Source organism: Delphinapterus leucas, chromosome 17 (assembly GCF_059928025.1).
Source record: "Delphinapterus leucas isolate spDelLeu-1000000601 "Yukka" chromosome 17, BTC_Dleu_Yukka2, whole genome shotgun sequence".
NCBI lineage: Eukaryota > Metazoa > Chordata > Mammalia > Artiodactyla > Monodontidae > Delphinapterus > Delphinapterus leucas.
This window is the reverse complement of record NC_143145.1, coordinates 73,897,650-73,924,010: the sequence shown is the minus strand read 5'-3', so window position 1 is coordinate 73,924,010 and position 26,361 is coordinate 73,897,650. Positions and strand designations below refer to the sequence as shown.

Here is a 26,361-nt window from a genome sequence, read left to right as displayed (position 1 = left end):
TTGTATTCACTAAATATTTATTGAATGCTCATTACGGGCCAGGCACTGTACCATTGAATGGGGCTTTGGTGATAATCAAAATCAACATAATCTTTGCCCTCATGGAGATTCTGGTCTAAGATATAGGGTGTAAAGTGCCCCTCTAGGAGCCCACAGCAAGGGCACCTAACCCAGCTGTGGGATCGGGGAGGGCTTCACAGGCTCAGTGACATTCAGCTTGATGGCAGTTGATGGGCTGTGCATTACAGGCTGAAGGAACAGCAGGTGCAGAAGTCTAGTAGGAAGAGAGCCTGGCACGCTCAAGAAAGTGAGAGAACTTTCTTAAGGCTGGAACTCAGGTACAGTACAAGGAGCTATCTGTATTACTGTAGTAGACCGTGAGGGAAAAGAAAGGAGATCTCTTTGTCCTATCAGAGACTTGCTTCTTCTTTGAGGAAAACAAATCAGAATGAGTAGAATAAGTTCCTTTTTGTTTTGCTGACTGCGCCGCTTCTAGTCACATATCATGTTGTTTTTAATTTATGTAATCTTTATGCATGTAAAATTAATGTGGTACTGAGATGGTATAGACATCCCCGCAGTTTGCTAGCACACTCCTCCCCCCACTCTCATCTTCACCTTCCCACCCCGCCACCAGCCTCCCCAGTGCTTGGAGCACTTCCTTGGATCCGCCGCTTGGATCTCCATTGCAATTAGAATCACATGACTCCTTAGCATAGTGTTCAAGCCTTTTGTGATTAGTCTCCAACCTACCTCTCTATCTCTATTTTCTACTTCTCTCCTTCATCCAGACTTAGCCTTTGCTCTGCCATACCTTTAGCACATCCTATGTTTTCCTGATTTTAAGTCTTTATTACCTTCCCTTCACCTGGCATAACCTTCTTCCCTTTCACTGCTCGTCAAACTATGTTGCTTTCTAGAAAGCTCGGTTCACACACTTCTTCTATCAAGTCTCTGGTTTCTTATTATCTTTCTTGCCTCCTGCAGTTCTCTACTCCTTCTAGAGTGTTTCTTTTTTCTTTTTAATAAAACATACCATAGTCTCTTGCAGTGCTTTAAAAATGTGGGTTGCAACCAACTAGAGACTCGTGAAGCCAATTTAGTGGGTTGTGACCATCACTTAAAACCTGGAATAAAATAGACCAGAAGAGAAAATGTCAAAATATGTTGTATATAAGAAGAGGTAATGCTTTTGTTCTGTGGTACTTTTGTTGCAGTAATAGATATATATGAGTGTGCTGGCTCATCATACTAAGAGCTATCTCTTGGTCAAAAAAGTTTGAAAAACACTGGTTCACATCTTATCTATGAATTAACTCTCCAATTAGATTATATATTACTTTAGGACATGGATTTCTCACTCAGGCTCTAAATATTCTCCACCCTCTCCACTTTATATATAGTATCTAGGGTATTTTGTTCATCATAAGTGTTGATTTTCTTTGAACTTTTCTCTAATTCTTCCTAAATCCTAGGAAGCAGCCTTGACATAGAATTTCCCATACAGTTCAGTCTAGCAGATTGGAATCTCCATTTTCCCCTCTGGAAATTTCCTCTAGGAGTCCTCTGTACTCCAGTTCCCATCTGGACTGCTACCACACAGCTGTCATTCTGGGAATTCTCTTCGCCTCTCTTACCTGGGCTGGATCCCTTGCTGCCTCTTTTTTGGTTTATTCTGTTATTTTGGTAGAGCACATAGTCCAGTAGCTTGCTGAAAAGGAGTACATGAAATCTGAAAATGCCTATATTCTCCCTTCACAATTGAGTGATAGTTTGGCGGGCTATAAGAATTTTCTGGTTGAAAATTGTTTTCCCTCAGACTTTTAAAAGCATTGCTCCACTGTCTTCTAGTTTTTACGGTTGGTATTAAGAAGCCATGCCATTCTTACTCCTGAACTTTTGTATGGGAACTTCTTCTTCCTTTCTGGAAGCTCTTAAGATCTTTTGGTACCTTCTGTAATGAAATTGTACAATGATCTGCCTTAGGAGGTACCTCTCTTCAGCCATTGTGCTAGGTACTCAATGTACCTTTTTTTTTTGGCCATGCCCTGTGGCCTGTGGGATCCTAGTTCCCCTACCAGGGATCGACCCTGCACTCCCTGCAATGGAAGCGTAGAGTCTTAACCACTGGACTGCCAGGGAAGTCCCCCCTCAATGTACCTTTTAAATCTGGAATTTGTGTTGTTCATGTCTCAGAAAAAAATTTCTTTGCGAATTTCATTATCACTGTTTTCTCTTTGTAGATCTTTGATTAGTATGATCTTCTGGATTGGTCTCTAAATTTATTACCTGTTTTCCTGTTGTCCGTCTCTTGGTATTTTTGTTTTACTTTCTATAAGAATCCCTCAACTTTCTTCCAACCTTTCCATTGAATTTTTTGTTTTTGCTGTCATTATCACTTTCCAAGAGCTCTTTATTATTCTCTAATTGTGCTTTTTAAGATTATTTTATTTAAAAAAAATCTTTCATATAATATCTTCTGTCTCTATGAAGTGGTTTTTTTTTTTTTTTCGGTAGATGAAAACCTTTTGTCTACTCCTAGCATTCTATTTTCTGTTTTTAATGTAGTCTAGTTATTTATTTTTTTTAATGTTGGTCCTTTATGTTAGAGGTTTCCTTAAGTGCCTGATAATTATTTAAGAGTAGGACACTAAAAGAATATATTAAAAACAGAATAAAAGTTCTGTGTATCTTGGTAGAACTTGTTAAAGGTAGAGACCATCACAGATTTCATCAGCAGCCCCTCTTCTCAGGACCATACAGTTTTCCCACATAAGAAGCCTCTCGTTTCCTGCCTGTTGCCCCAAAGCCTGAGCCTGTTCTCGGGACCTAAAGGTTAGGTCAGCTGGCTCCTACCTAGTGTCCCCTTTCAGGCTCTCAGGTTTCACCTTCTGCCACTGCACCCATTTCCCACTCATCCACAGGCTTTCTGCTTCATGTAGGATGGCGTTTTTGTTGTGTTTTGTGTTTTCCCTGTTTTGAGATGACTTCTGAGAGGAAGAGGTGAAACTTCTGTATGCCAACATTTTAAAACAAGAGTTCTTTCCTGAACTTTTCAGTTTACAAGTTCCTCTGTATACATCATTAAAAATGGAAGGGATATGCTGATGTTTCTCCAACATGGGTATGTTGAGACCTAATTAATCAATGTTAATGCATTTATGAAGATGAAATCTTTGTGTAAGTATTCATTGGCATGCTGTTTTCCACACATTCTTTGACATGTGTGCTGTTTTAGGATAAAGCTAAAAAGCCTCTTATCTTTTAAACTTTTAGCCACTTAGCAATTCAGTTTTTTAAAAATATGTTTGATTTGCTCAGTCTTTATCAAAAATTAATGCAGTGTGTTTTACAGCATAACATGGCAGGTAGAACACAAGCATAAGTGTTGGACTTGAGTGCCAGCACTGCCATTTGCTACGTGAATTTGAACAAATTACTTAATATTTCATTTTCCCCATCTGTAAAATGGAGTTCATAAGGTTTCCTTATAGAGATTCCATGAGTGAATGCATGTGAAGTCCTTAGCACGGGGCTTGCCTCCATCAATGGTAGCTCATTCTGTTGAGGTATGTAAAGCATCTAGCACAGTGCCTTTTCCTCCTACTTGCATCCTACTTACTCAGGATGTTCTGCTGAGTCAAAACTACCAGTTGGAAGTTATATAATACAGCTCCTTTCTTTTACTAATTCTTAGGAGATTTAATTTGGAGATAGTTTTGGTAAATTCCGAAAACCACTGCCACTAAAGTAGTATTTATTTGTGCTCAGAGCTTTCTAAAGAGTTGATCCCGTCTGTGCTGAATTAGCAACCTATAAAAACAATGGTGAACTGGTGGAGGGAACTGTAAATTTTGGGAATAATTTATTTGCCAAGCTACTTAGGCTTTGGGTATTACCAAGGAAAATTTATGAATATGTCAAGCCTTGATAGATTCTTCCTTTTTATTGTTACTGTACTATAAATATGCTGGGCTCATCCTGCCTATGGGGCATGTTTTGTCCAGACTGTTACTGGCATCACCAGAATCACGATCCTCCTGGACCTGACTTAATGCCCACTCACGCTAGGGACCTATAGGATCAGTCCAGCCCTGCCCTGACTTGCATTTTCCTCTAACACCACTGATTTTAAGATCAATAAACTCTCTACTCTGACAAGTAGACAGAGCACGCTCATCAATTTTAATTGTGAAAACTGCCTACATACTATTGTCATCAATTTGTCTGGGTTACTTTTACAAAGATGGTAGACTCATCAATTTGAAACCCATCATGTCAGAGTTGGCCATTAGGGATTTCTGACTTTGCTATTAATTATTTCCAGTGATACTCTCACTAAGTATTCTAGTTGCATAAACGCTCATATGAGAGAATGGTGAAGAAAATATGGAGTAAGGGATGGATCCATTTTGTATTATTCAGAATATTATTTTTTAATATACTTTCTGAAATTAGTTACCTTTGGTTACCATATAACTAAATTGGCAAAATTTGATGTTTCATCTGTTAGAAAAATTATTTTTATTACTGGGCTGTTCCTTGCATTTGGAAGACTTATTCTAAATTTTGAAGGTAAATACTATATAGCTTTATAGATCCATTTTTTATTAAACTAAAAATCTCCATGTATGCTTTTTTTATTTAAAAAAAATAAAAGATTTAATATTCTAGGGATATAGTGGACTTAGATTTGCATTGTTTAAAATATTTTTTGTAAACTGTTCATTCCTTTTTTTAACGTATTTTTAAACACATATAAGAGACAATTCATAGCATATGTACATAGTGTAGAGAATAACAACCAAACAAATACTCATGTATCTATCACCCAGTTTAAGAAACAGAATATTAGCAATACGTTAGATTCCCCATGTGCACTTCCCCAATTCAGTTCACCACCCTCCACCCCACAAGTAACCATGACAAAACTTTGTATTTATTATTCCCTTGACTTATTATAAAACTAGTTTTTGCAACATTTGTATTTTTCCCTAATTGTTGAATTTTTTCATTTTTGAAACTTATACAAATGGAATAATTTCTCCTGATACTTACTTTTAACATAGTAAAGTAACATTGATGACATTCACCCATGTTGATGTATGCAGATGTAGTGCATTAATTTTCACTTCTGTATAATATCTCATTATATGACTGTTCCACAATTTAGTTATCTGTTCTTCTCTTGATGGACTTTTGGGTCATTGCTAGTTTTTTGGCTAGTACAAACACTGACTTCTTATACATGGTCCTTATTGCACATGAACAAAAGTGGAAGTGCAAGGTAAATTGCTTCATCTCTGAATTTCATGAAAAACCCATTTGCTTTTCTTTGAATTTAAGGAGGATTTGAGATTGAGATAATTTATTTCAAATCAGTGGTTTGATAATTTTGCATCAATTTTAGCATTTTTCTAGGAAAATTGTTTGCTTTTGAAATTATTTATAGATAATTGATTTATTCAGAAAGGTCAGGAAGTGAGGCATTCCAGATTATTTAGATATGTTTATACATAGAAATGGAGATATAGATATATAAATATAAGATAAAAATATAGATAGTCAATTTCAGAAGTCAGAGTGTAATATTAATAATAATGGCTAACTTTTATTGAATATGTACAAAACAGGATGACTCTACTGGTGTATGTCAACTGAATAACTGAATATCAGCCACTGCCTGGAAGTAGTTTTTTTTGGGGGGGGGTATGTGTAAATGTCTGAAAATGAAAAGTGAAAAAATTGCCTTCAGACTTCTTTTTTTTGCGGTACGCGGGCATCTCACTGTTGTGGCCTCTCCCAATGCGGAGCACAGGCTCCGGACGCGCAGTCTCAGCGGCCATGTCTCGCGGGCCCAGCCGCTCCGCGGCATGTGGGATCCTCCCAGACCGGGGCACGAACCCGTGTCCCCTGCATCGGCAGGCGGACTCTCAACCACTGCGCCACCAGGGAAGCCCCTGGACTTATTGATTTTGGACAAAAAAAGGAATTTTCTATTCATTCAGCCTGTTTTGAATCCCAATACATATTCTACTGTTTGGAAGTAAGATGGACTATAAGATGCTGAAGTAATTTTTCACTGTGATATTGGAAATTATACAAATTCAAGAAAAGATGAATCAATAATAGCTATCATAATGGTCAACTTTACAATTAGTGTTTATTGCCCGTGCTTTCCTTTGTATACATCTGGGAATGTTTTACAAATGAAATTTTGTGCATTTCTGACGTAATGCCCTCTCTTCTGAAAAGTCCTTGTTTTACAACTGTCTAAAATTCACCTTCTTTTAGGTTTCTTCCCTTCCTCCCTACCTCCCTACTTAAGACATTTATTTTTGCCCTTGCTTGGGCCAGCCACCTGTTTATCTAAGTGCTAGAGATGCAGTAAGAAACAAGATCCAATCTTGCCCTCATAGAAGTAGGCAGAGTTCAGTGGGAGAGAGGAATATGCACATAGGCAATTCGCAGGCATCTTTCTTTGATAAGGGTTGGTTCACATTTAGTCTTAAAAAGGGGTGAGGGAAAGCCTCCACTATTAAGATATTTTAAAAATCTTGTTCTTTGATTAAAAATAAATACTCAATAAATTTAAGTACTTCTTTACTTATTCATTTTTCTAGGTCATTTTTATACTTATATTTTCAGAGCTTAAAAGAAAAAGAAAAATCATTAATTACGAGTTTCCTAAAATACCATCCTGTTTTCTTGTTTGGATTTCATGAAAAAGGAGAACTGCTTTTCTTATTACTTCAAGTAATTTTTTTTTAATTCCATGAGTCATGACTTCTGGAAACTTCTTATTTAGAAAACATTTAACAATCATTGAGCTTTTTTTGTGTGATTATATTTATATAATCATAAGTATGGCATGACATTTAGAACTATGTAAACAACATGTAAGATGGTGCCTTGACTCCACGTATACGCAAACAATAAATGTGGATATTTTATTTTTTACTTTATTATTACTATTTTTTAATAGAAGTATAGTTGATTTACAATGTTGTGTTAGTTTCTTGTGTACAGCAAAGTGATTCAGTTATACATACATATATATTCTTTTTCATTATAATTTATTACAAGATATTGAATAGAGTTCCCTGTTCTATTCAATAGGTCCTTGTTGTTTATTTTATATATAATAGTTTGTATCTGATAATCCCAAACTCCTAATTTATCCCTGCCCCCCTTCCCTTTTGGTAACCATAAGTTAGTTTTCTATATCTGTGAGTCTGTTTCTGTTTCGTAGATAAGTTCATTTGTGTCATATTTTAGATTCCACATATAAGTTATATCATATGGTGTTTGTCTTTCTCTTTCTGATTTACTTCACTTAGTATGATAATCTCTAAGTCCATCCATGTTGCTGCAAGTGGCATTATTTCATTATTTTTTATGGCTGAGTAGTATTCCATTGTAAAGGTGGATATTTTAATACTGGCTTGCTTTCCTATAAGATAAAACAGGTATACCATATGAATAATCTCTGGTTATTAAATCTTATTTATTGAGAGGTCAGTCCATGAGGGACTATAAAGTGTCAGTAGATTTGTCCATGAGGAGACTACTGTGCTATGTATGAAAGCAGTTTGGGGAGGTGGCGGGTGGAAGCTGATGACAATGGGTGGAAGAGTGAACAGTGGAAGAGGAAGAGAAGACAACAAGTGTGGGCTGTGTTAATTCAGTAAAACTTGGTGAGTGTGAAGTAGGGTGACCACCTGGGACTGCAGGGTTTCCTGGGATGCAGGACTTTCAATGTTAAAACCAGGACAGTCCCAGGCAAACAGGAGCAATTGGTTACTCTACATGGCTCAGCTCTGCTAGGTTCTGAGGTTGTAAAAAAATAGACATAGGGGACACTCCCCAGTTTGCAGAAGATGGTCAGAAAGTTGTCACGGAGACGGTGTAATGACTCCAGAGAAGGAGTAGGAGTTAACCCAAGTCCAACTCCCCAGGGGGTGGGGAGGAGAGGGGGGAACATTTTAGGCAGAGAAAGCGTGCAGCATTTGGTTTTTAGAGAAACACAAGTAGCTTTTTCTAGAAAGGTAAGGGGACGCTACTGCAGGGCCTGGGGAAGAAACCCCAGGTGCTCCCACTACAGCGGTTCAGGGAGTAGGGGTGTTGAAAGAGGTAAAGTCTGGTGTTCTCTCTGTTTTCAGTGAGACTGGGACAGTGCTGAGGGAGGGAGAGAAGAAAGAGGGGTGAGAAGGTTGAGGAGAGTGGGAAATCACAGGTTTTTGAGATGGTTGAATGTGGAAAAGCTCTGAGAATTACAAAGCATTAAAGGAAATAGCTAACGTTTACTCAATGCTTCCTTTGTTCCAAGCACTAAGTATCTTACAAACTTATCACAACAGCCACAAGAGATAGGTACTGTTGGGCTTCCCTGGTGGCGTAGTGGTTGAGAGTCCGCCTGCCGATGCAGGGGTACACGAGTTCGTGCCCCGGGCCGGGAAGATCCCACATGCCGCGGAGCAGCTGGGCCCGTGAGCCATGGCTGCTGAGCTTGCGCGTCCGGAGCCTGTGCTCCACAACGGGAGAGGCCACAACAGTGAGAGGCCCGTGTAAAGCAAAAAAAAAAAAAATGAGATAGCTACTGTTATTATCTCCATTTTACAGATGAGGAAACTGAGGCACAAAGAAATTAATACCCGCCCAAGGCTACATAGTTCCTAAGAGGCAGAAGCCAGAATTCTGTAGGTTCTATGGAGCCCTTCATTCTTTACCTATGTACTTAATACATTTCCACATGTGACTTCACGTGACACTCACAACAACCTCTGTGGTGTTATTATCGCCAGGTGAGTCACATGGGTAGTCAAGATACATGGTTAGGCAATGTGTAGGAGAGGACAGCTAAAGACTCTAAATTGCTGAGACTTTTCCGTACCTTACATACTTTCCTGACTTCAAAATAAAATAAAAGGAAAGAATGTGATCCCACCCCTTGTCCATACTCCAGAAGTATTCTAGACATTCATTTGTATTCTGGTTTTCTGAATTCAAATGCATTTTCCCCTGGAAGTCGTAGATATCACTTCTAGATTCCTAACCAAGTTGCAAGACCATTATTCATTGTGGCCCTAGACTTACAACCCCCTGAACTCCTCCAACTCCTTGGAGACCCTGAAGATTTGGAAAGTGGTAGTGACTCCTTAAAGCTTTGTTTGATTAGCGTGAGAGAAAACTTCACAAGCCTGGAGATGGGTCTCCCAGAGCTTCGGTAGAATTGGCTGTTAAAAGCTGGGGTTGACCTTCCCATCAAAAGCAGACAGGGCCCCCAGTAGCATGGGGCAGAGTTGGTTTGTATCTTTGGGATATTCAGCGATCAGGGGTTTTCTGTGTAAATTGTGACAGGTTTTGACTTTAGATAATTTCTGCATTTACAGATGAGGAATGAGAGATAAAGCAAAGTGAAGGAACATTGCATCATATTTTATATTGCTAGTTAATGACTGAGCCAGAGCTAGGGTTAAGTCTGCACCCCCTTACCCTAGCGCTCCAGTGGGATTAAAAGCCAGGGAGACTTTACCACCAAGATTACTGATTTGCTGGTACATTATGGATGGCAGCTGCCTCAGTACTCAGAATACTTCCCAGGCAGCCTTGTAGACCTAGAGCTTTAACTGATGAAATGCTCTATGCTGTGACACACAGCATTCCCTGACTCACTCACTGAGCAACCCTGGGATGTCAGGCACGCACAGCCCCTGCCCCGCAGTGCTTAGAGTTTGGCAGGAGAGACAGTAATAAAACAATTATACTGTGTGTTTAATTACATTTGTGTGATAAATGATATGTAGGATAAGTATTGGATGCTATTTAAGTGTAACAAGGGCCCTAACATAAGTCCAGAGTCAAGGACAGCTTCTCTGAAGAAGTATGATTCAGGCTGATTCCCAAAGGGTGAGTAGGAGTTAGCCAAGTTTTGTGGACTGAAGTGTATCCTGCCCAATTCATATGTTGAAGTCCTAACCCCCAGGACCTCAGAACGTGAGTGTATTTGAAGATAGGCTATTTTTAAAGAGGTAATTTAGGCTAAATGAGATCATTAGGGTGGGCACTAACCCAATATGGCTGGTGTCCTTATAAGAAGAAGAAATTAGGACACAGACACACACACAGCGAGGACTATGTGAAGACACGGGGAGAAGATATCTGCCTACAAGCCATGGAGAGAGGCCTCAGAAGCCACCAACCCTGCAGACACCTTGATCTTGGACTTCTAGCCTCCATAATTGTGAGAAAATAAATCTCTGTTGTTTAAGCCACCCCATCTGTGGTACTTCGTAATGGCAGCCCTAGCTGACTAATACACCAAGCAAAAAGTAGCTGTGTGAGGGTTCAGGTGGAGTGAACGTAGGGAGACTTGGGGAGGACTGCGGTTGGCTGGTTCAGTATTTAAAAGGACTCACTCCATCTACTTGCAGCATAAGGAATAAGGAGACTAGCATGTCACCCACATTTACAAAATCAAACATCTTTTCAAGTCACATATTTCCAAAGGTAAATGAAGAGTTCTTAAACAGTCATGCATCTACTGTTTTAAAATGATAATACTTGGGCTTCGCTGGTGGCGCAGTGGTTAAGAATCCACCTGCCAATGCAGGGGACACGGGTTCGAGCCCTGGTCTGGGAAGATCCCACATGCTGCGGAGCAACTAAGCCTGTGCGCCACAACTACTGAGCCCGCATGCCACAACTACTGAAGCCCAAGTGCCTAGAGCCTGTGCTCTGCAACAAGAGAAGCCACCACAACAAAGAGAAGCCACCGCCACAAAGAGTAGCCCCTGCTCGCTGCAACTAGAGAAAGCCTGTGCACAGCAACGAAGACCCAAAAGTAAAATAAATTAATTTTTAAAAAAAGGTAATACTAATCTGGATATGTAAAATTACATATTTATTGAGGCCCACTCTCCCCTGGCCTTATCATGCATAGACCTGCTTCTAGGTGCATTACATACTGGCGGTGTTCTTTTGACAAAAGAACCTTTCTCAGCCTTCCTCCTGCCGCTGAAAGTCCAATATGTAGTTCAAAATAGCCAAAATCTTACATACATGATACCTCTCTGACTTCTCAGGCCCCTAGTTTGTCCTCTTTTGCTGATTGTATAAACCAGTGGTTTTCACAGGAAGGTCTCAGAACCACTTACACTCTTAAAAATTATTGAGGAGCCCAAGGAGTTAGTATTTATGTGGGTTATCAATATCTACTATGTAAGAAGTTAAAACTGAGAAATTAAAAAACTTTTTTAAAGATAATCCCATTGCATATTAAACACATATTTTTAATGAAAAATAAGTTTTTCCCAAAACTAAAAAAATTAGATTAGCATCATTTTATACATTTCATATCTTTTTGATAGGAGACAGCTGGACCCTTATACCTGCTTCCTCATTCAAACTGTTGCAATATGTTTTGATTGAAGTATGTGTAAAAATCAGGCCTCACAAAAATATGTAGTGAGAAAAAGCAGGGATATTTTAGTAGCCTTTTCAGAAAAATGTGGAGATTCTTCTTTGGTACTATACCAAGAGTTGGCAAGTGGTAGTTTCTTCAAGATTAGCTGTAGCGTGGGCTCTGAATCCATATCAATACACTTGTACTCAGTTACATTAAAATCCAATGGTCATTGTATTCGTTTCCTAGGGCTGCTGTAACAAATTAACACAAACTGGGTGGCTTAAAACAACAGAAATTTAATATCTCACAGTTTGCAGGCTAGAAGTCTGAAATCAAGGTATCAACAGGGCTATTCTCCCTCAAGGACTCTAGAGGACAGTCGTTCCTTACCTCTGGTGTTCATCTGCCTCCGTCTTCACAGGACCTTCTCCTCTGTGTGTCTCAGTGTCTTCTCTTCTGTCTCTTTTAAGGACAGTTGCCATTGGATTTAGGGCTCACGTGGATGATCCAGATGATCTCATCTCGTGATCCTTTTGGGGGCCACCATTCCACCCACTACAGTCCTCTTACATTTTGAATAGATCTTTGATGCATGCATGGTTTTGTAACTTCATGCATTAGTCATTTGGAAAATATGGTTTACTGATTGATTTATGAAGATCTTCCAAATGTTGATACATTTCATTTTAACAGTAGTTTTAAAATCATATTTGTTAGTATCACCAACTGAGTGCATCAAAAAAATCTTTCAGAGAAGAGAAGCAGTCAAGCTCATAGTGGCAGAAACAAATTTTCCAAAACTCTTAAGTTTTACTTGAGAGCTTGAATTTTTATCATTGCCAACAAATACATTGAGTTGTTTTCCTTGATGTGATAGGCTTACTTTGTTCATTTCCAAGAAGATGTCTGCCAAGTACCCAAGTTTGGCAAATATTATCGTTTGTCAGTTGTCCTTTTGAGTAGAAACGGTGTTCTATGTAAAAGCAGCTAGTTCAGCTTTTTGAACTCCAACAATCATGCAGGGACTGGCATTCCCTCCAGACCGTCATTAGACTTTGGTGTACAGCAGAGTGCTTTATGCATACTTCCCATTTTGTCACAGAACTGTACTCAAAGCTTGAGATTTAATAAAATTAATAATTTTTACTGTGCTGTCAAGGACATCCTTAAATGAACTTGGCTTTTTTCTCTTTAAACTGCAAATGAGTGACAGTAGAGAATACAGTGCATGCTAGTACGGCAGTGTGACTGCCTTGATTCATGCAGGGGCATCAGCAGTTCTAGCTGCTATATTGCTTTTGCACCATCAGTGCAAATGTCAACACAGTGAAAAAGGCAAATAACATCTTAGTGTTTTATGAGAATAGCTTGAAAGGATCTTAGCACCTTCCAGGGGTCCCATAGACTATACTTTGAAAACTCCTGGTGTATACCATTCAGTTTAAAACTAAATCATCATGGACTGGTTAAATTTTTAATGTACGCGTATTTCTTTTTTTTTTTTTTTTTTGCCGTACACGGGCCTCTCACTGTTGTGGCCTCTCCCATTGCGGAGCACAGGCTCCGGATGCGCAGGCTCAGCGGCCATGGCTCACGGGCCCAGCCGCACCGCGGCACGTGGGATCTTCCCGGACCAGGGCACGAACCCATGTCCCCTGCATTGGCAGGCGGACTCTCAACCACTGGGCCACCAGGGAAGCCCTGTATGGGTATTTCCTACGTTATTGATAGGACTCTTTCCTTAGACATGAAATATATGCATGTATCTAAAATTTTTTTTAAAATAGTACAGGAAGGCTTATAATGAAAAAGCAAGTCTCTCACCTCACCATTCCTCTGAAGCAAACACTATTTTAAGGAAAAAACCCTTTTTATTATAGGAAAATTCAAACATATACAAAACTAGTCTGAATAGTATAATTAGCTTCCATAAACATGTTGCCCAGTTTCAACTATTATCTGCTTATGACTGAATCTTATTTCAGCTAATCGCTCCCTCGCCATCATATATGTAATTTTGAGGCAAATCTGAGACATCAAGCCATTTCATCCATAAACATTTCAGTGTTATCTCTAAAATATAAACTCTTTAAAAAACATAACACAATAACATCATCATACCTAAAAGAAAAAAATACAATGATTTCTTAATCAGATGTTTAAATTTCCCCAATTGCCTCATAATTTTTTCAGTTTGTTTAGTCCAATCACGATCTAAATAATATGCATACATTAGAATTGGTAGTTGATGTATCGTTTTAAGTCTTTTTTTAAATTAAAAAAATTTTTTATTGGGGTATAGTTGTTTTACAATGTTAAGTCTTTTAATCTATGTTTTTTGCCTTACTTTTTTCTTTCACAATTTGTGTAATGAAGAAACAAGGTCCTTTGTCCTATAGAATTTTCCACTAAATTTTATTGATTGGTTCCCTGAAATATCATTTATCATGTACCTCTGATCCCTGAATTGCCTATACAGTGGAAGTTAGAGCTAATAATTTGTGAGATTTGGGTTCAGAATTTTTGGCAAGAATACTTCATGAATGCTGGTGTGTTTTTCCATCAGGAGGTATAAAATGTCTGGCTGGTTCTTCTTTTATGAGGTGAGCCGCTATTGATGATCATTGCCTCGATGCATTAATTCATTAGGAGTTACAAAATGGTGGTAGTTAAATTCTGTTCTTCTTTATTCATTAGCTGAAATTCTGTAAAGAAAAACTTCCCCTCATCAACTCTTTGGTTAACTTGGGGTACAGTTTATATTGGAAAGGCATGATAAAGGCTTGATTTTTTTACCCTTTATTTACCAGTTTTCAAAAAAAATGATTTATTTCCTTAGCATCACTCAAATGTAATCCATGAGGTTTGTTTTGTATTTTTTAGTATCTCTGTAAACTCCTGGATTTAACATTCAGTGTGTTTCAGTTCATCATAGTCATTATTCTTTTTTAGGCTCTATTTTCCCATCTTTGGTTAACTCTTTGAGTTGGCCTCCGAAGACTTTGATGTGACTCGAGTAATCATTGATATCATACCAGTGATTAAGGAAGTTAAGACATTCCAGGCTCATTTTGTACATTTCCTGCCCCAGCTCCACATCAACCAATTCTACAAGGAGCCCTAATTCATTTTAGCGGGAAGTATTTAGAGACCACTCTCCAGGTGCAGGTGGTGCTCACTTACTGGAATGGTCATTGATTTTAGGCCTTTTCTGTGCCAGAGCTGGGTAATATTGATACATATATATGTATATATTATATTAAAGGTAAAATACAAAATATAATGTTACTTCCAACTGAAATTCAGTACTGTAGGTTTTTTTGGTTTTTTTAAAAAAACCATCTATACCTCTTTTCTCCCACAACAAAATTCTTGGTTCTTAAAGACACGAAGATAATTACTCATTTTATTTATCCCACCAATATGATTACTTGAATAGAGTTTAAAGTTTTTGTTTGTTTGTTTCTTTTATCCTCAGGGTTTTTCCTACTAGAAATGTGCTTGGTTTTGAAGTCACTTGAAGTAATTCCTCTAATCAGCTTAGTTAGGTCTCTCTGGTTAATTTTGAGAAGGAGCCATTTTTAATCTTCTTTGCTTTTACTTGCTATTATATTTTCCTATATCTCTAAATAATGAACGTATACCTTTCTTGATTTTTGTCAACTTTGAACATTATCCTTGAACTACAATTACATATAATACATGAGACTTGAGCTCACTCAGCACGCCCTCCTCCCATCACTGTAGTAAGATCACCGTTTTTAAGTACTCCATTGGTCACTCTATAACTTATATATATATATATATATATATATATATTTTTTTTTTTTTTTTTCGGTACGCGGGCCTCTCACTGTTGTGGCCTCTCCCATTGCGGAACACAGGCTCCGGACGCGCAGGCTCAGCGGCCATGGCTCACGGGGCCCAGCCGCTCTACGGCATGTGGGATCTTCCCGGACCGGGGCACAAACCCGTGTCCCCTGCATCGGCAGGCGGACTCTCAACCACTGCGCCACCAGGGAAGCCCCCTAACTTATATATTTAATAACATTTGTTTCTTGTTCTATCAACAATAGATGGTGGGATTAAAAGATTTTTAAATTTTATACACTTAATGTACTATACATAGGGCCCAGTGGAGAGCAGTGTGCATCTTAGGTAATCAGTACTTACTAAATTAAATTGAATTTTTATTATACTCTTTGCCAAATAAAATGTTAGTCTTCAGTTAATGCAGATATTAGCTAAATCAATAATTAGTAATTTATAAATCATTATATCAGACCAAGGAATTAGAATCAGGAATAGTCGTCTTTCTCTTCTTCCCTTTTTTCCTCATTGTCTGTAAATGACTTGGGATGTTGCATCACCTTTTTAATGTTTCTCTTACTCTATTATTAAAAAATATGTTATTGTGATGTAAATTTGGTATGAATAGAGAAAAATTACAAAGGAAGAGAGCTTGCAAGTGTTTTAATTAGGTAAAAGGTGAACTTACAATAAAATCTTAGAAGGTTGGGCTTCCCTGGTGGTGCAGTGGTTGAGACTCTGCCTGCCAATGCAGGGGACACGGGTTCGAGCCCTGATCTGGGAAGATCCCACATGCCGCGGAGCAGCGGGGCCCATGAGCCACAGTTACTGAGCCTGCGCGTCTGGAGCCTGTGCTCCGCAACGGGAGAGGCCGCGATAATGAGAGGCCCGCGCACCGCGATGAAGAGTGGCCTCCGCTTGCCACAACTAGAGAAAGCCCTCGCACAGAAATGAAGACCCAACACAGCCATAAATAAATTAATTAATTTAAAAAAAATCTTAAAAGGTAAATTCATATGAATGAAGCTGTTAGTGCTGAACTCTGGGATCCATACTGGAAAAAAACAAAAAAACTTTACCTATTTATGACATAGTCTATTGAATCATGAAAATAAGGTGGAAAATAATGTCCCCCCTTAGCGTACAAAGGAATGCATAAAAATGTCCTTGTAATCTCCGTGTCAATTAATGGAATGTGAATTAGGCAGCATTTTAAACGAAATATGGGTAATAAATCGTGGATTAAAAGTTACTGACCATATCATATAAATCATTTCAGACAAATTTAAACCCAAAGGCCTCTTCCAAATTCCAGTGTCAAATAAAATTACTCAGTACCTTATTAATAAGATGATTTTCTGCATACAAGATTAATAGAAAAGACTTTTGAGGCTTGAGAAAAATGATTAAATTGGATGTCAAATTCAAAGATTTTATTTCCTCTCTAAGATGAACAACCTCTAATTGTTGTATATCAAATTTTATTTTCTTTGGTCCACTGCTATATGAGACTTGAATATAATTACATCATAGGTTACCAATTCTCTTTTATAGAGTTAGGTCCGTTCACTATAACATTAATATGTATGTAAACCAACATGCATTTAAGCAAAAAGATATATAAGCACTGTTTTACATAAGAATTATATTGGAATTTGAGATACAGAAATTCACATTTTAAAAATTATATTATCAGAAGACTTTCTTTATGAAATTTTCAGGCTCCTTTATATTTCAGGTCTACAGTCCCATTGTTGTATTTATACTTTCATTGTGTTCCTTTATTATAGTTCATTCATTATTATATCTTTAATTGTGTGTTACATTGTGTCCCTGCTTCAACTTTGTTTCTTAGTCATTATACTTTCAGTATAGTGAAATCAAGTTTATTTCTAAAAGTTATTAGTCATCTCAAAATTTCAAACACAAAGTCTGGGAAAACAGTGAAAGTTTCACATTAACCTGCTCTGTAATATCAGGAAATGTTTTCTTGGGTACTCATTGACCTTTCAAAGACATTTTATTAGGCACAGTAAAACTTATTGTAGAGAGGTGATAGAGCATAGTGGTTAAGAGCATAGATTCTGGAACCAAAGTACCTGGGTTCTAATCCCAAGCCTACCAATTACTAGCTAAGTGACATTTGGACATGTTTTTTGACTTTGTAGTTGTTTCTTCACCTGTAAAATGGGGTGATAATTCTATATAGCTGATAGGCTTATTGTGAGGATCCGTATATATAAAGTGCTTGGAGAGTGTGGCACATATGTGCTATAGAACTGTTAGCTATTATTATTATGACTTGTACTGTTAACATTAGCAATTATTGTCAAGGATACAAGTAATTCTAGTTATATTAGTGTTCAGAAATATTTTTATAACCATTTCATCAGGAAATTGTAATATTACCCCATGCGATTTTCAAAGTGTTTTAGACATTCTAGAGTCAAATATATTCACAGATACAAAATATAAAACATACCTCTAGTCCTATAATGAAAGCCAAGAGGATTCATATGCAGAAATTCATTTTCTATTCATCTTTTTCCTTCAATAACTTTTTAGGTGTCTGCTCTGTGTAAGCGTATCCTAAGGAGCCTGGGAATAAGAGGACGAATCACATATGGATCTTGCTGGCAATTACTGGCTAATAGAGGATATATAGATATAAATAAATACTCTGAGTTAGAAAACAAGAGGTGCAGATAAAATGCTCATAAAAACTTACAGGAAAGAGAGTATCCCCACAAAAAGAATGAGAAAATCTTTTTTTTTTTTTAAAGTATGAGAAAATCTTAAAGGAGCTTATAGTTGAATAATGCCTTGAAAGATCAGTTGGACTTACATATGCAGAGAAATGAAGTCTGTGTTGCATGTAAAGGAAAGGACTCGTTTTGCTTGGAGCACTGGGTACATGAAGGGGAAGTAAGGTCATATGATGGTCAGAATATAGAGGATCTAGGAGGCTAGGCTGATAAGATCTTATTCAGTCATCATTGTTAAGGTGTTTTTTTAAAAATTAAGGTGAAATTCATATAGCATAAAGTTAACCATTTTAAAGTGCACAATTCAGTGATATTTAGTATATTTATTGATAGTGTTGTGCAACCACTACTTCTGTCTAGTTTTAAACATAATTGTCATCCTCAGTCCTTAAAAAACTAAAAATAGAACTACCATATGACCCAGCAATCCCACTCCTGGGCATACACCCAGAGAAAACCATAATTTGAAAAGATACATGCACTCCGATGTTCATTGCAGCACTATTTACAATAGCCAGGACATTGAAGCAAAGTAAATGTCCATCAAGTGAGGAATGGATAAAGAAGATGTGGTACATATATACAATGGAATATTACTCAGCCATAAAAAAGGATGAAAAATGCCATTTGCAGCAACATGGATGGACCTAGAGATTGTCATACTGAGTGAAGTAAGTCAGAGAAAGACAAATATATGATATCACTTATATGTGGAATCTAAAAAGAAGGGTACAAATAAACTTATTTACAAAACAGAAGTAGAGTCACAGATGTAGGAAACAAACTTATGGTTACCAGGGGATAAGGGGAGGGAGGGATAAATTAGGAGATTGGGATTGACATATACACACTACTATATATAAAATAGATAACTAATAAGAACCTGCTGTATAGCACAGGGAACTCTACTCAATACTCTGTAATGGCCCATACGGGAAAAGAATGTTAAAAAAAAAAGTGGATATATTCATATGTGTAACTGATTCACTTTGCTGTACAGCTGAAACTAACACAACCTTGTAAATCAACTATACTCCAATAAAAATTTTTTAAAAAATTATTGTCACCCCCAAATTAAACCCCATATCCATTGAACAGTTATTGCCCATTCTCTCATCCCCTCAGTCCCTAACAACTACCAATCTGCTTTCTGTTTCTTTGAATCTACCTATTCTGAATATTTCATGTAAGTGGATTCATTCAGGATGTAAACTCTCATGTCTAACTTCTTTGACTTAGCCCAGTGTTTTCGAGGTTCATCCACATTGTAGCATGCATCAGCACTTCATTCCTTTTTATGACTGAATAGTATTCCATCGAGTATTTGTATCACAATTTGTCTGTGTTGATGGGCGTTTGGTTGTTTCCATCTTTTGGCTGTTTTGAATAATGCTGCTATTCACATACATATATAAATATTTATTTGGGTACCTGTTTTCAGTTCTTTGGGGTATATATCTAGGTGTGAAATTGCTGGGTCCTATGGTAATTCTTTGTTTAACTTTTTGAACAACTGCCAAATTGTTTTCCACAGCAGCTGCACCATTTTACTTTTCTACCAACAATGTATGAGGGTTCTAATTTCTCCACATCCTCACCAATACTTAGTTTCTACTTGTTTGATTATTGCTATCCTAGTGCGTGTGAAGTGGTATCTCTTTGTGGTTTTGATTTGCATTTCCCTAATGACTAATGATGTTGAACATCTTTTTATGTCCTTTTTGGTCATTTATATATCTTCTTGGGAGAAATGTCTATTCAGGTCCTTTGCCCACTTTTTAATTGTGTTATTTATCTTTTTGTTGTTGAGTTGTACAAGTTCTTTACTCTGGATATTAGACTCTTATCAGATATATGATTTGCAGTTATATGCTCTCACTCTATAGGTTGTCATTTTAATTTCCTAATAATGACCTTTGATTCACAAACATTTTTAATTTTGGTGAAGTCCAGTTTATCTATTTTTTCTTTTATTGCTCCTGCTTTTGGTGTCATATCTAAGAATCCATTGCCAGATCCAAGGTTGTGAAAATTCATCCCTGTGTTTCCAAGAGTTTATAGTTTTAACTCTTTTAGTTCATTGATCCATCTTCAGTTAATTTTTGTATATGTTGTGAAGTAGGAGTCCAGTTTCATTCTTTTGCGTGCGAATACCCAGTTGGCCAAGCACCATTTGAAGAGACTATCCTTTTCCCATTGAGTGATCTTGGCACCCTTTGTTGAAAATTAGTGGGCTATAGATGTATAGGTCTATTTATTAACTCAATTCTATCCCAGTGGTCTATAGATCTATCCTTATGCTAGAACCACACTGTTTTGATTATTATAGCTTTGTGATAAATTTTGAAATCAGGAAGTGTGAGACCTTGTTCTTATTCAATATTGTTTTGGCTATATAGGGCCCTTTGAAAATCTATATGAATTTGAGGATCGGTTTTTCCATTCCTGCAAAACAAGGCTTTTGGAGTTTTGATAGAGATTACATTACAATTATTAAAGATTTTTGAACAGAGAAAATGACATGACTAGAATTCTCCTTAGACAGCATTTTACAACATGAATAGGAAAAGAACAAGAGAGGACACTAGGAGACCATTAGAAAATTAGCACAACAGGATGGCTTGGACCTAAACTGTGGGAGTGAAGAGGGACAAGTGCCAGAGAGATTGTGGAGTCAGACTTGAAACAAATCTCTTCATTCACTTAATGATTTGCACCCCATCATTATATGCTCTAGGCACTAAGGATGCTATAGTGAACAAATGGATATGTTATTTTGCTTTCATAGACCTTGCACTCTAATGGGGCAGGTACAGTGGAACAGTAAACAGTGAAATAAAGAGCAAACTGTGATCAATGCTGTATGAAGAAAATGAACAAGCTACTATGATAGAGATAACAGAGGAAGGCCTTCTTTAGATAGGAGAGGGCTGTCTAAGGGACAGCTGTTTAATTAAGACCTGAATGATAAGGAGTTAGCCTATTCTAGCCTAAGAAAACAAAATTATCGGGAATTCCTTGGCAGTCCGGTGGTTAAGACTCGGTGCTTTCACAGCTGTGGTCCCGGGTTTGATCCCTGGTTGGGGAACTAAGATCCCACAAGCCACATGGTGTGGCCAAAACAAAGAAAAAAAGAAAAAAAAATTATCAAAGGCTCTGAGAACCTAAATGGGAAAGGGAGGGAAGATCTAGGGAGAAGTCCCAGAAGAATCAAGGTTTTGAACTTGTATGACTTGGTAAAAGGAGGTACTATTAATAGAATTAGGTACTAATTAGGAGGTAATATTAATAGAATATGCTTGAAGGGAAAACTATGAATTTATTTATTTTGGCGGGGAGATATTTAGCAGGTAGCTGGAAATTTGGAACTAGAGTTGGGAAAGAGGTCATGCTTCAGGTAAATGTATTGTGGCCAACTGTATGGAGATGAAAATTGAAGACATGAGCTTGGATAAGAAAGGCAGTTACAGTGAAAAGAGCTCAGGAATTAAAGTTGGAGACCTGGATTTAAGTCTTATTTTTGAGTGGTTGTGATACTTCAGGCAATTTCTCTTTCGAAGGTCACAAAGCTCTATTTCACTGTCTATTCTGTTGTAATTATCTATTTGTGTGTTCTAATGATCACATTGTCTTGATTACTATAGCTTTACTATGTCTTTATAATATCAGGCAGTTTAAGTCGTTCGGTGTTGTTCTTTCTAAATATCGTTTTGACTTAGTTTTACACCATTTTGGGTTATGAAAGCTTTCATAGGAAGACTCTACTTTTGGATAGCAGGGGAAACCTGTATTCCCAGTGTTCTTATCACCTGTATTCCCAGTGTTCTTCATTCCTAGTGCACATCTATACTTCCAGAAACCTGGAATCATTTTCCTTCTGTCTGATGGACTTGCTTTAACATTTCTTGTAGTGTGGGTCTGCTGGTTATGAATTCTTTGGCTTTTTTTTTTATATGTCTGAAAAAAATCTTTGTATTTCCTTCAGGTTTGAAAGATGTTTTTGCTAGGTATAGAATTCTAGGCTTACAATTTTTTTGTTCAGTATTTCAAAGATGTTGCTCCACTATCTTTTCCTTGAACTATTCCTTACAAGAAATCTGCTGTCATTTTTGCCTTTGTTCCTCCATACATAGTCTGCCTTTTTTCCTCTGGCTGCTGTTAAGATTTTTGCTTTATCACTGACAAGTTTTTAATTATTTCATTATGAAATGTCTTGGTATAGTTTTCTTCATGTTCCTAATGTTTCGGTTAATTGAGCTTGTCAAATCTGTGGGTTAATAATTTTCGTCAAATTTTGAAAAATACCAGTCATATTTCTTCACACGTCTTTTCTGATCTCCTTCCCCAACCCTCCTTCAGGGACTCTAATTACAATTATATTTGGCTGCTTGAACTTGTCCCATGGCTCATTGATTCTCTTTTCTTTTTTTCTGTATAGTTCATTTTGGAAAGTTTCCGTTGTGTGTCTTCAAGCTCACCAATCCTTTCCTTTTCAATGTCTACTCTTCTGTTAATCCCACCCAATGTATTATTCACCTCAGAGATTGTTTTCATCTGTAGAAGTTGGGTTTAGAAAATTTTTACCTTCCTTGTCTCTACTTAATTTTTTAAGTATATTACCATTGTAATAACTGTTTTAATGTCCTTGTCTGCTAGTTCTAACATCTGTGTCAGTTGTTGGTTAGTTTCAGTGATTGGTTTTTCTCCTCATTATGGGTCATATTTTCCTGCCTCTTGCTGTGCCTTGTAATATTTGATTGAATGGCAGATATTGTGAATTTTATCTTGTTGGGTGCTGAATATTTTTGTATTCCTGTAAAGATGTTTGCATTTTAACTTCAGATGCAGTTAAATTGCTTTAAAATAGTTTGATCCTTTCAGATCTTTTATTTTTTTGGTGGCATCCAAGCAGCATTTAGTCTAGGCCTAACTAACCAGTCTAGGCCTAGGCCTAACCAGTACTAAGGCAAGACCTTTCTGAGTACTCTCCGCATTGAATTGGGAGGTTTTCTAGTCAGCCTGGTGTGAACAGCCACTATTCCTGTCCCTCTGCGAGTGCCCAGTACTGTTCCTTCTCATGCTTTCAATGGTTTGTTCTTTCCTCAGCCTTGGGTAGTTTCCTCACATGCATGCACGATCAACTCTGTTGAATTCTTGAGGAGGAGGACCCTTTGCAGATCTCTGGGATCCTCTGTTGTTATGTCTCCCATACTTTGTCCTGTGAACTCCAACCATCTTGTTCTCCCTGAACTCACAGCTCCGTCTCCTCAGCTCAGGGAATCTGCTGGGCTCTCCTGCGATTCCCCTTTCCTATGTCATGGCCTGTAATGTCTCTGAAGGTAGTAAGCTGGGGTAAACCTTCTTCATTTCCCATCCCTGAGGGATCACTCTCCTTTACTGCATGACATCTAATATCTTAAAAAGTGTTGTTTTATTTATTTTGTCTGGCTCATTTTTGTTGTTGTTGGTTTAGGTGGGAGGGCAAATATGGTTCTTGTTACTCCATCTTGGCTGGATTCAGAAGTTCCCTCAAGGCTCTATTCTTAATAGTCACCTCACACTTTGAGGAGAGGAAAAGTTCCAAGAGTCTTTAACCAAAAGCCTCTGGTATAACCACTCTGTAAAATGAAGTGTGACTATTGTTTAGTCTGCCTATTTAATACTTCTTAAATCTCCAGAATATTAGAAAGGTTTGCTGTGACTAGTGATTTATAGATTGTTTGGGCCAGACCTCAGAGCTCTGGGGCTTCCTTTAAACATGCCAGTGACATTTTCAAAACACAAGGAGCCATTGATAGATTGCAAATCAGTTTTCACTCTTACTTGCTAGTCATTCTGCAAACTTGGTTCTGCTTCTACTTGTGTCATTTCGGCAAGGTTGCAGTTAAGGAAATTTTACTTTCTAAAGAGCTTAATAGTATGTAGGGCCCCCTAACACAGGCAATTTACTGTGAATCGAGGGTTTATTTCTGGAACACTAAAAACCTTTCTAGTCCAACTCCAAGAAGTACTGAGTGATTCTTGTTTATCTTATTCTTGAAAGTTTATTTGGAATTAGAAGGGGAAACTCCAACTATTTTATCTGCATGAAAAAGAAAAGACCAGTATTTTAATTACAGCAAGGGAGAGAGGGGACTTAAGGAAAATGGAAAATAACCATAGTCAGATGAATATATTTTTAAGCACTTACTATGGGTTTATCACCTGTTTGGGCAATGGGGTGACAAAGAATGGGTAGGTTACTTTTTATTTTTATGTACCTCCATGAATCTCAAAGATTTAGTCTTCAAAACAAATCTTATTTAATAACTTATTTTCCTGTTTTTTGAATCAGTCACATATAACTATCCATCAAAGCTTTGGTTCGCTTGAAGTAATTGGTGTTACTTCAGTAAAATTTCAGACAAAAACAGAGAATCTTGCTGTTGTGGGTAACCTGGATAGCCTAATTGCTGATGAACATATAATTTCTTTTAGGGTTTTTGAGATATTGAAAATAGCTTTTTCTTCCTGGATTGGCTGGAACCTGGGCACATCCAGTGAGTAGCTTATGGTTTAGTTTTGAAGATAAATATGATAAATAAGAGAGAAAACAAAACAAGGTAGTTCTTGCTAAGTGCCAAGTGGAGCAGTACAGATTCTAAGCATTATAGCAGTTTTATTGCATAGAGAGGTCCCTGAGCTGAGCTATCATAGTCCCAACAGGTAGCTAGGACTGAGGAGAGGTATTCTGAGTGGAGAAGCAGTGGCTGTTAAGTTTGCAGCGGCAGCGGCAGGATTGTTGGCTCTACATTGTGGATACTGTACAGTGAGGAGACAGTCTGTCAGACAAATGTGTACACAGAGAGTGGTTGGAGATTAGGTAGAAAAAGTAGGTAGGGGTCAGATGCAAGATTCTGAGTTCTTTGAATTTGTACTTTGCACAGAGATGACAGTGAAAATGAGAAGGGTCATTGAAGAGAAATGGTTTTCTTTGGTTTTCTCTCTTTGGAGAAAACCAAAGACCTAGTGACTAAATGTGAGGATTGAGTGGGAAAAAGAGCCTGAAGTTTTGAGCTAGGAGGAGAGTGTTATTATTATTACAAATAGAAAAGTCAGAGAGGAGAGCTTGAATGAAATGATACCAGAGATCCCTGAGGCTTTTTCTAAAAATTCCCGATTTCTCTGTGTGGCTCCCGACTGGACAGCGCTTTCCCTGTGGTCCTCCTCCTTTAATTGTTGAACCTGGCAGGATGACGTGGAGTGAGGAAGGGCATTTAGAGATCATGAGGGCACCTGGCCTAATCTCTTCATTTTACAGATAAGGAAATCGAGGACTTCCTTATTGTGACTTTCCTTCAGGCCACACAGCTAGGCTGGCCTCTTGGCATTATTTTCTGAAATTCTTCTAGCAAAGGTTACTGTGTATCAATCCTGCTTGCTGGCAAAGTGAGTCTTGTGTTTACCCCACCATAATTCAATTAGTTATTGACTTGATTCCTCAAATCGTTTTTCACCTTCCCAAATCAAATAAATTAATAGTTAAGATAATTCCTTTCCAGTAGTCTGATTTTTTTCTCTATCCATACACGCCGTCGCAAACCTTGCAGTCGTACCCTATGGGCATTAATGACAAACTCAGGTCTGCTCTCTTGAAAAGTTGTATGAGGGGAGCTGTTTGAAGGGAGAGGGAATGATTAACGTTTATTTAAGTCTGGAGTGAGGATTCTTACTGGGAGTCCTTTCCACAATTTTTAAAACAAAGAGGCTGTGTGGTGGAGATCAGTAAAGGAATTACTTCCTTTCTTTGCCCCTCTAAACCCCATTCCCTGTGACTTCTCACGCATGGAACCCAGAATCCGTGTGTGACTCCTGCCCTGCCCGAAGACAATGAGATTAGTCAGTGCCCTAAGTGAACGCCGTTATTTTAAGATGTCTCACCCAGTCCTACACCTTAGCTGGAACCCGGGGAGAGTGGCTTCTCTTCCCCTTCCCAAGCCTTTCTTCCTCTTACCCCAACGGCTGTCTCTCTCCTTTTATCCCTTCCCTCTGCTTGCATCCAGCCCTTCCTCCCTCGGGGTCACACACCCGCAGGCCGTTCCCAGGGGCACCCTTGCCTACAGCTCCTCTCGGAAGCACAGACCCCGGAGCGAGCCGGGGGCGGAGCTGAGTGAGCAAAAGCCCTGCCTCCACGCTTTGGGCGGGGCCAACGGCCCAGACGGCGCCGTTGATTGGTGGGGGCGGGCCCTGCCGCAGGGGTCGAGGCCCGGAGGTCTGGCCCGGGCAGCGAGCGCGGCGCGCGCCGCTGGGGGCGGGAGGCGCGGCGTGGAACCCGGTGGAGTGTGGCGCAGCTGTGGCGGCGCTTCCCGCTCGCCACACGCCGGGCGTGGGTCCCCGAAG

General features: G+C 38.3%; 1 protein-coding gene across 8 annotated transcripts in view; it reads left to right on the top strand.

Moving 5' to 3' along the window:
• SGK3 (serum/glucocorticoid regulated kinase family member 3) overlaps nt 1-26,361 on the top strand; it is a 111,334-nt gene that overhangs the window by 20,473 nt on the left and 64,500 nt on the right. The window contains exon 1 of one of the 8 annotated variants that reach the window (XM_089899060.1): nt 1-26,361. This exon is cut by the window's left edge and continues 1,890 nt beyond it. The exons of 4 other annotated variants lie outside the window; for them this stretch is intronic. In XM_089899060.1, coding sequence (XP_089755186.1) covers nt 25,852-26,361 — 510 coding nt within the window. In that variant the 5' untranslated portion in view covers nt 1-25,851. 3 more of the 8 variants (XM_089899059.1, XM_022595265.3, XM_089899066.1) reach the window with 3 other exon arrangements.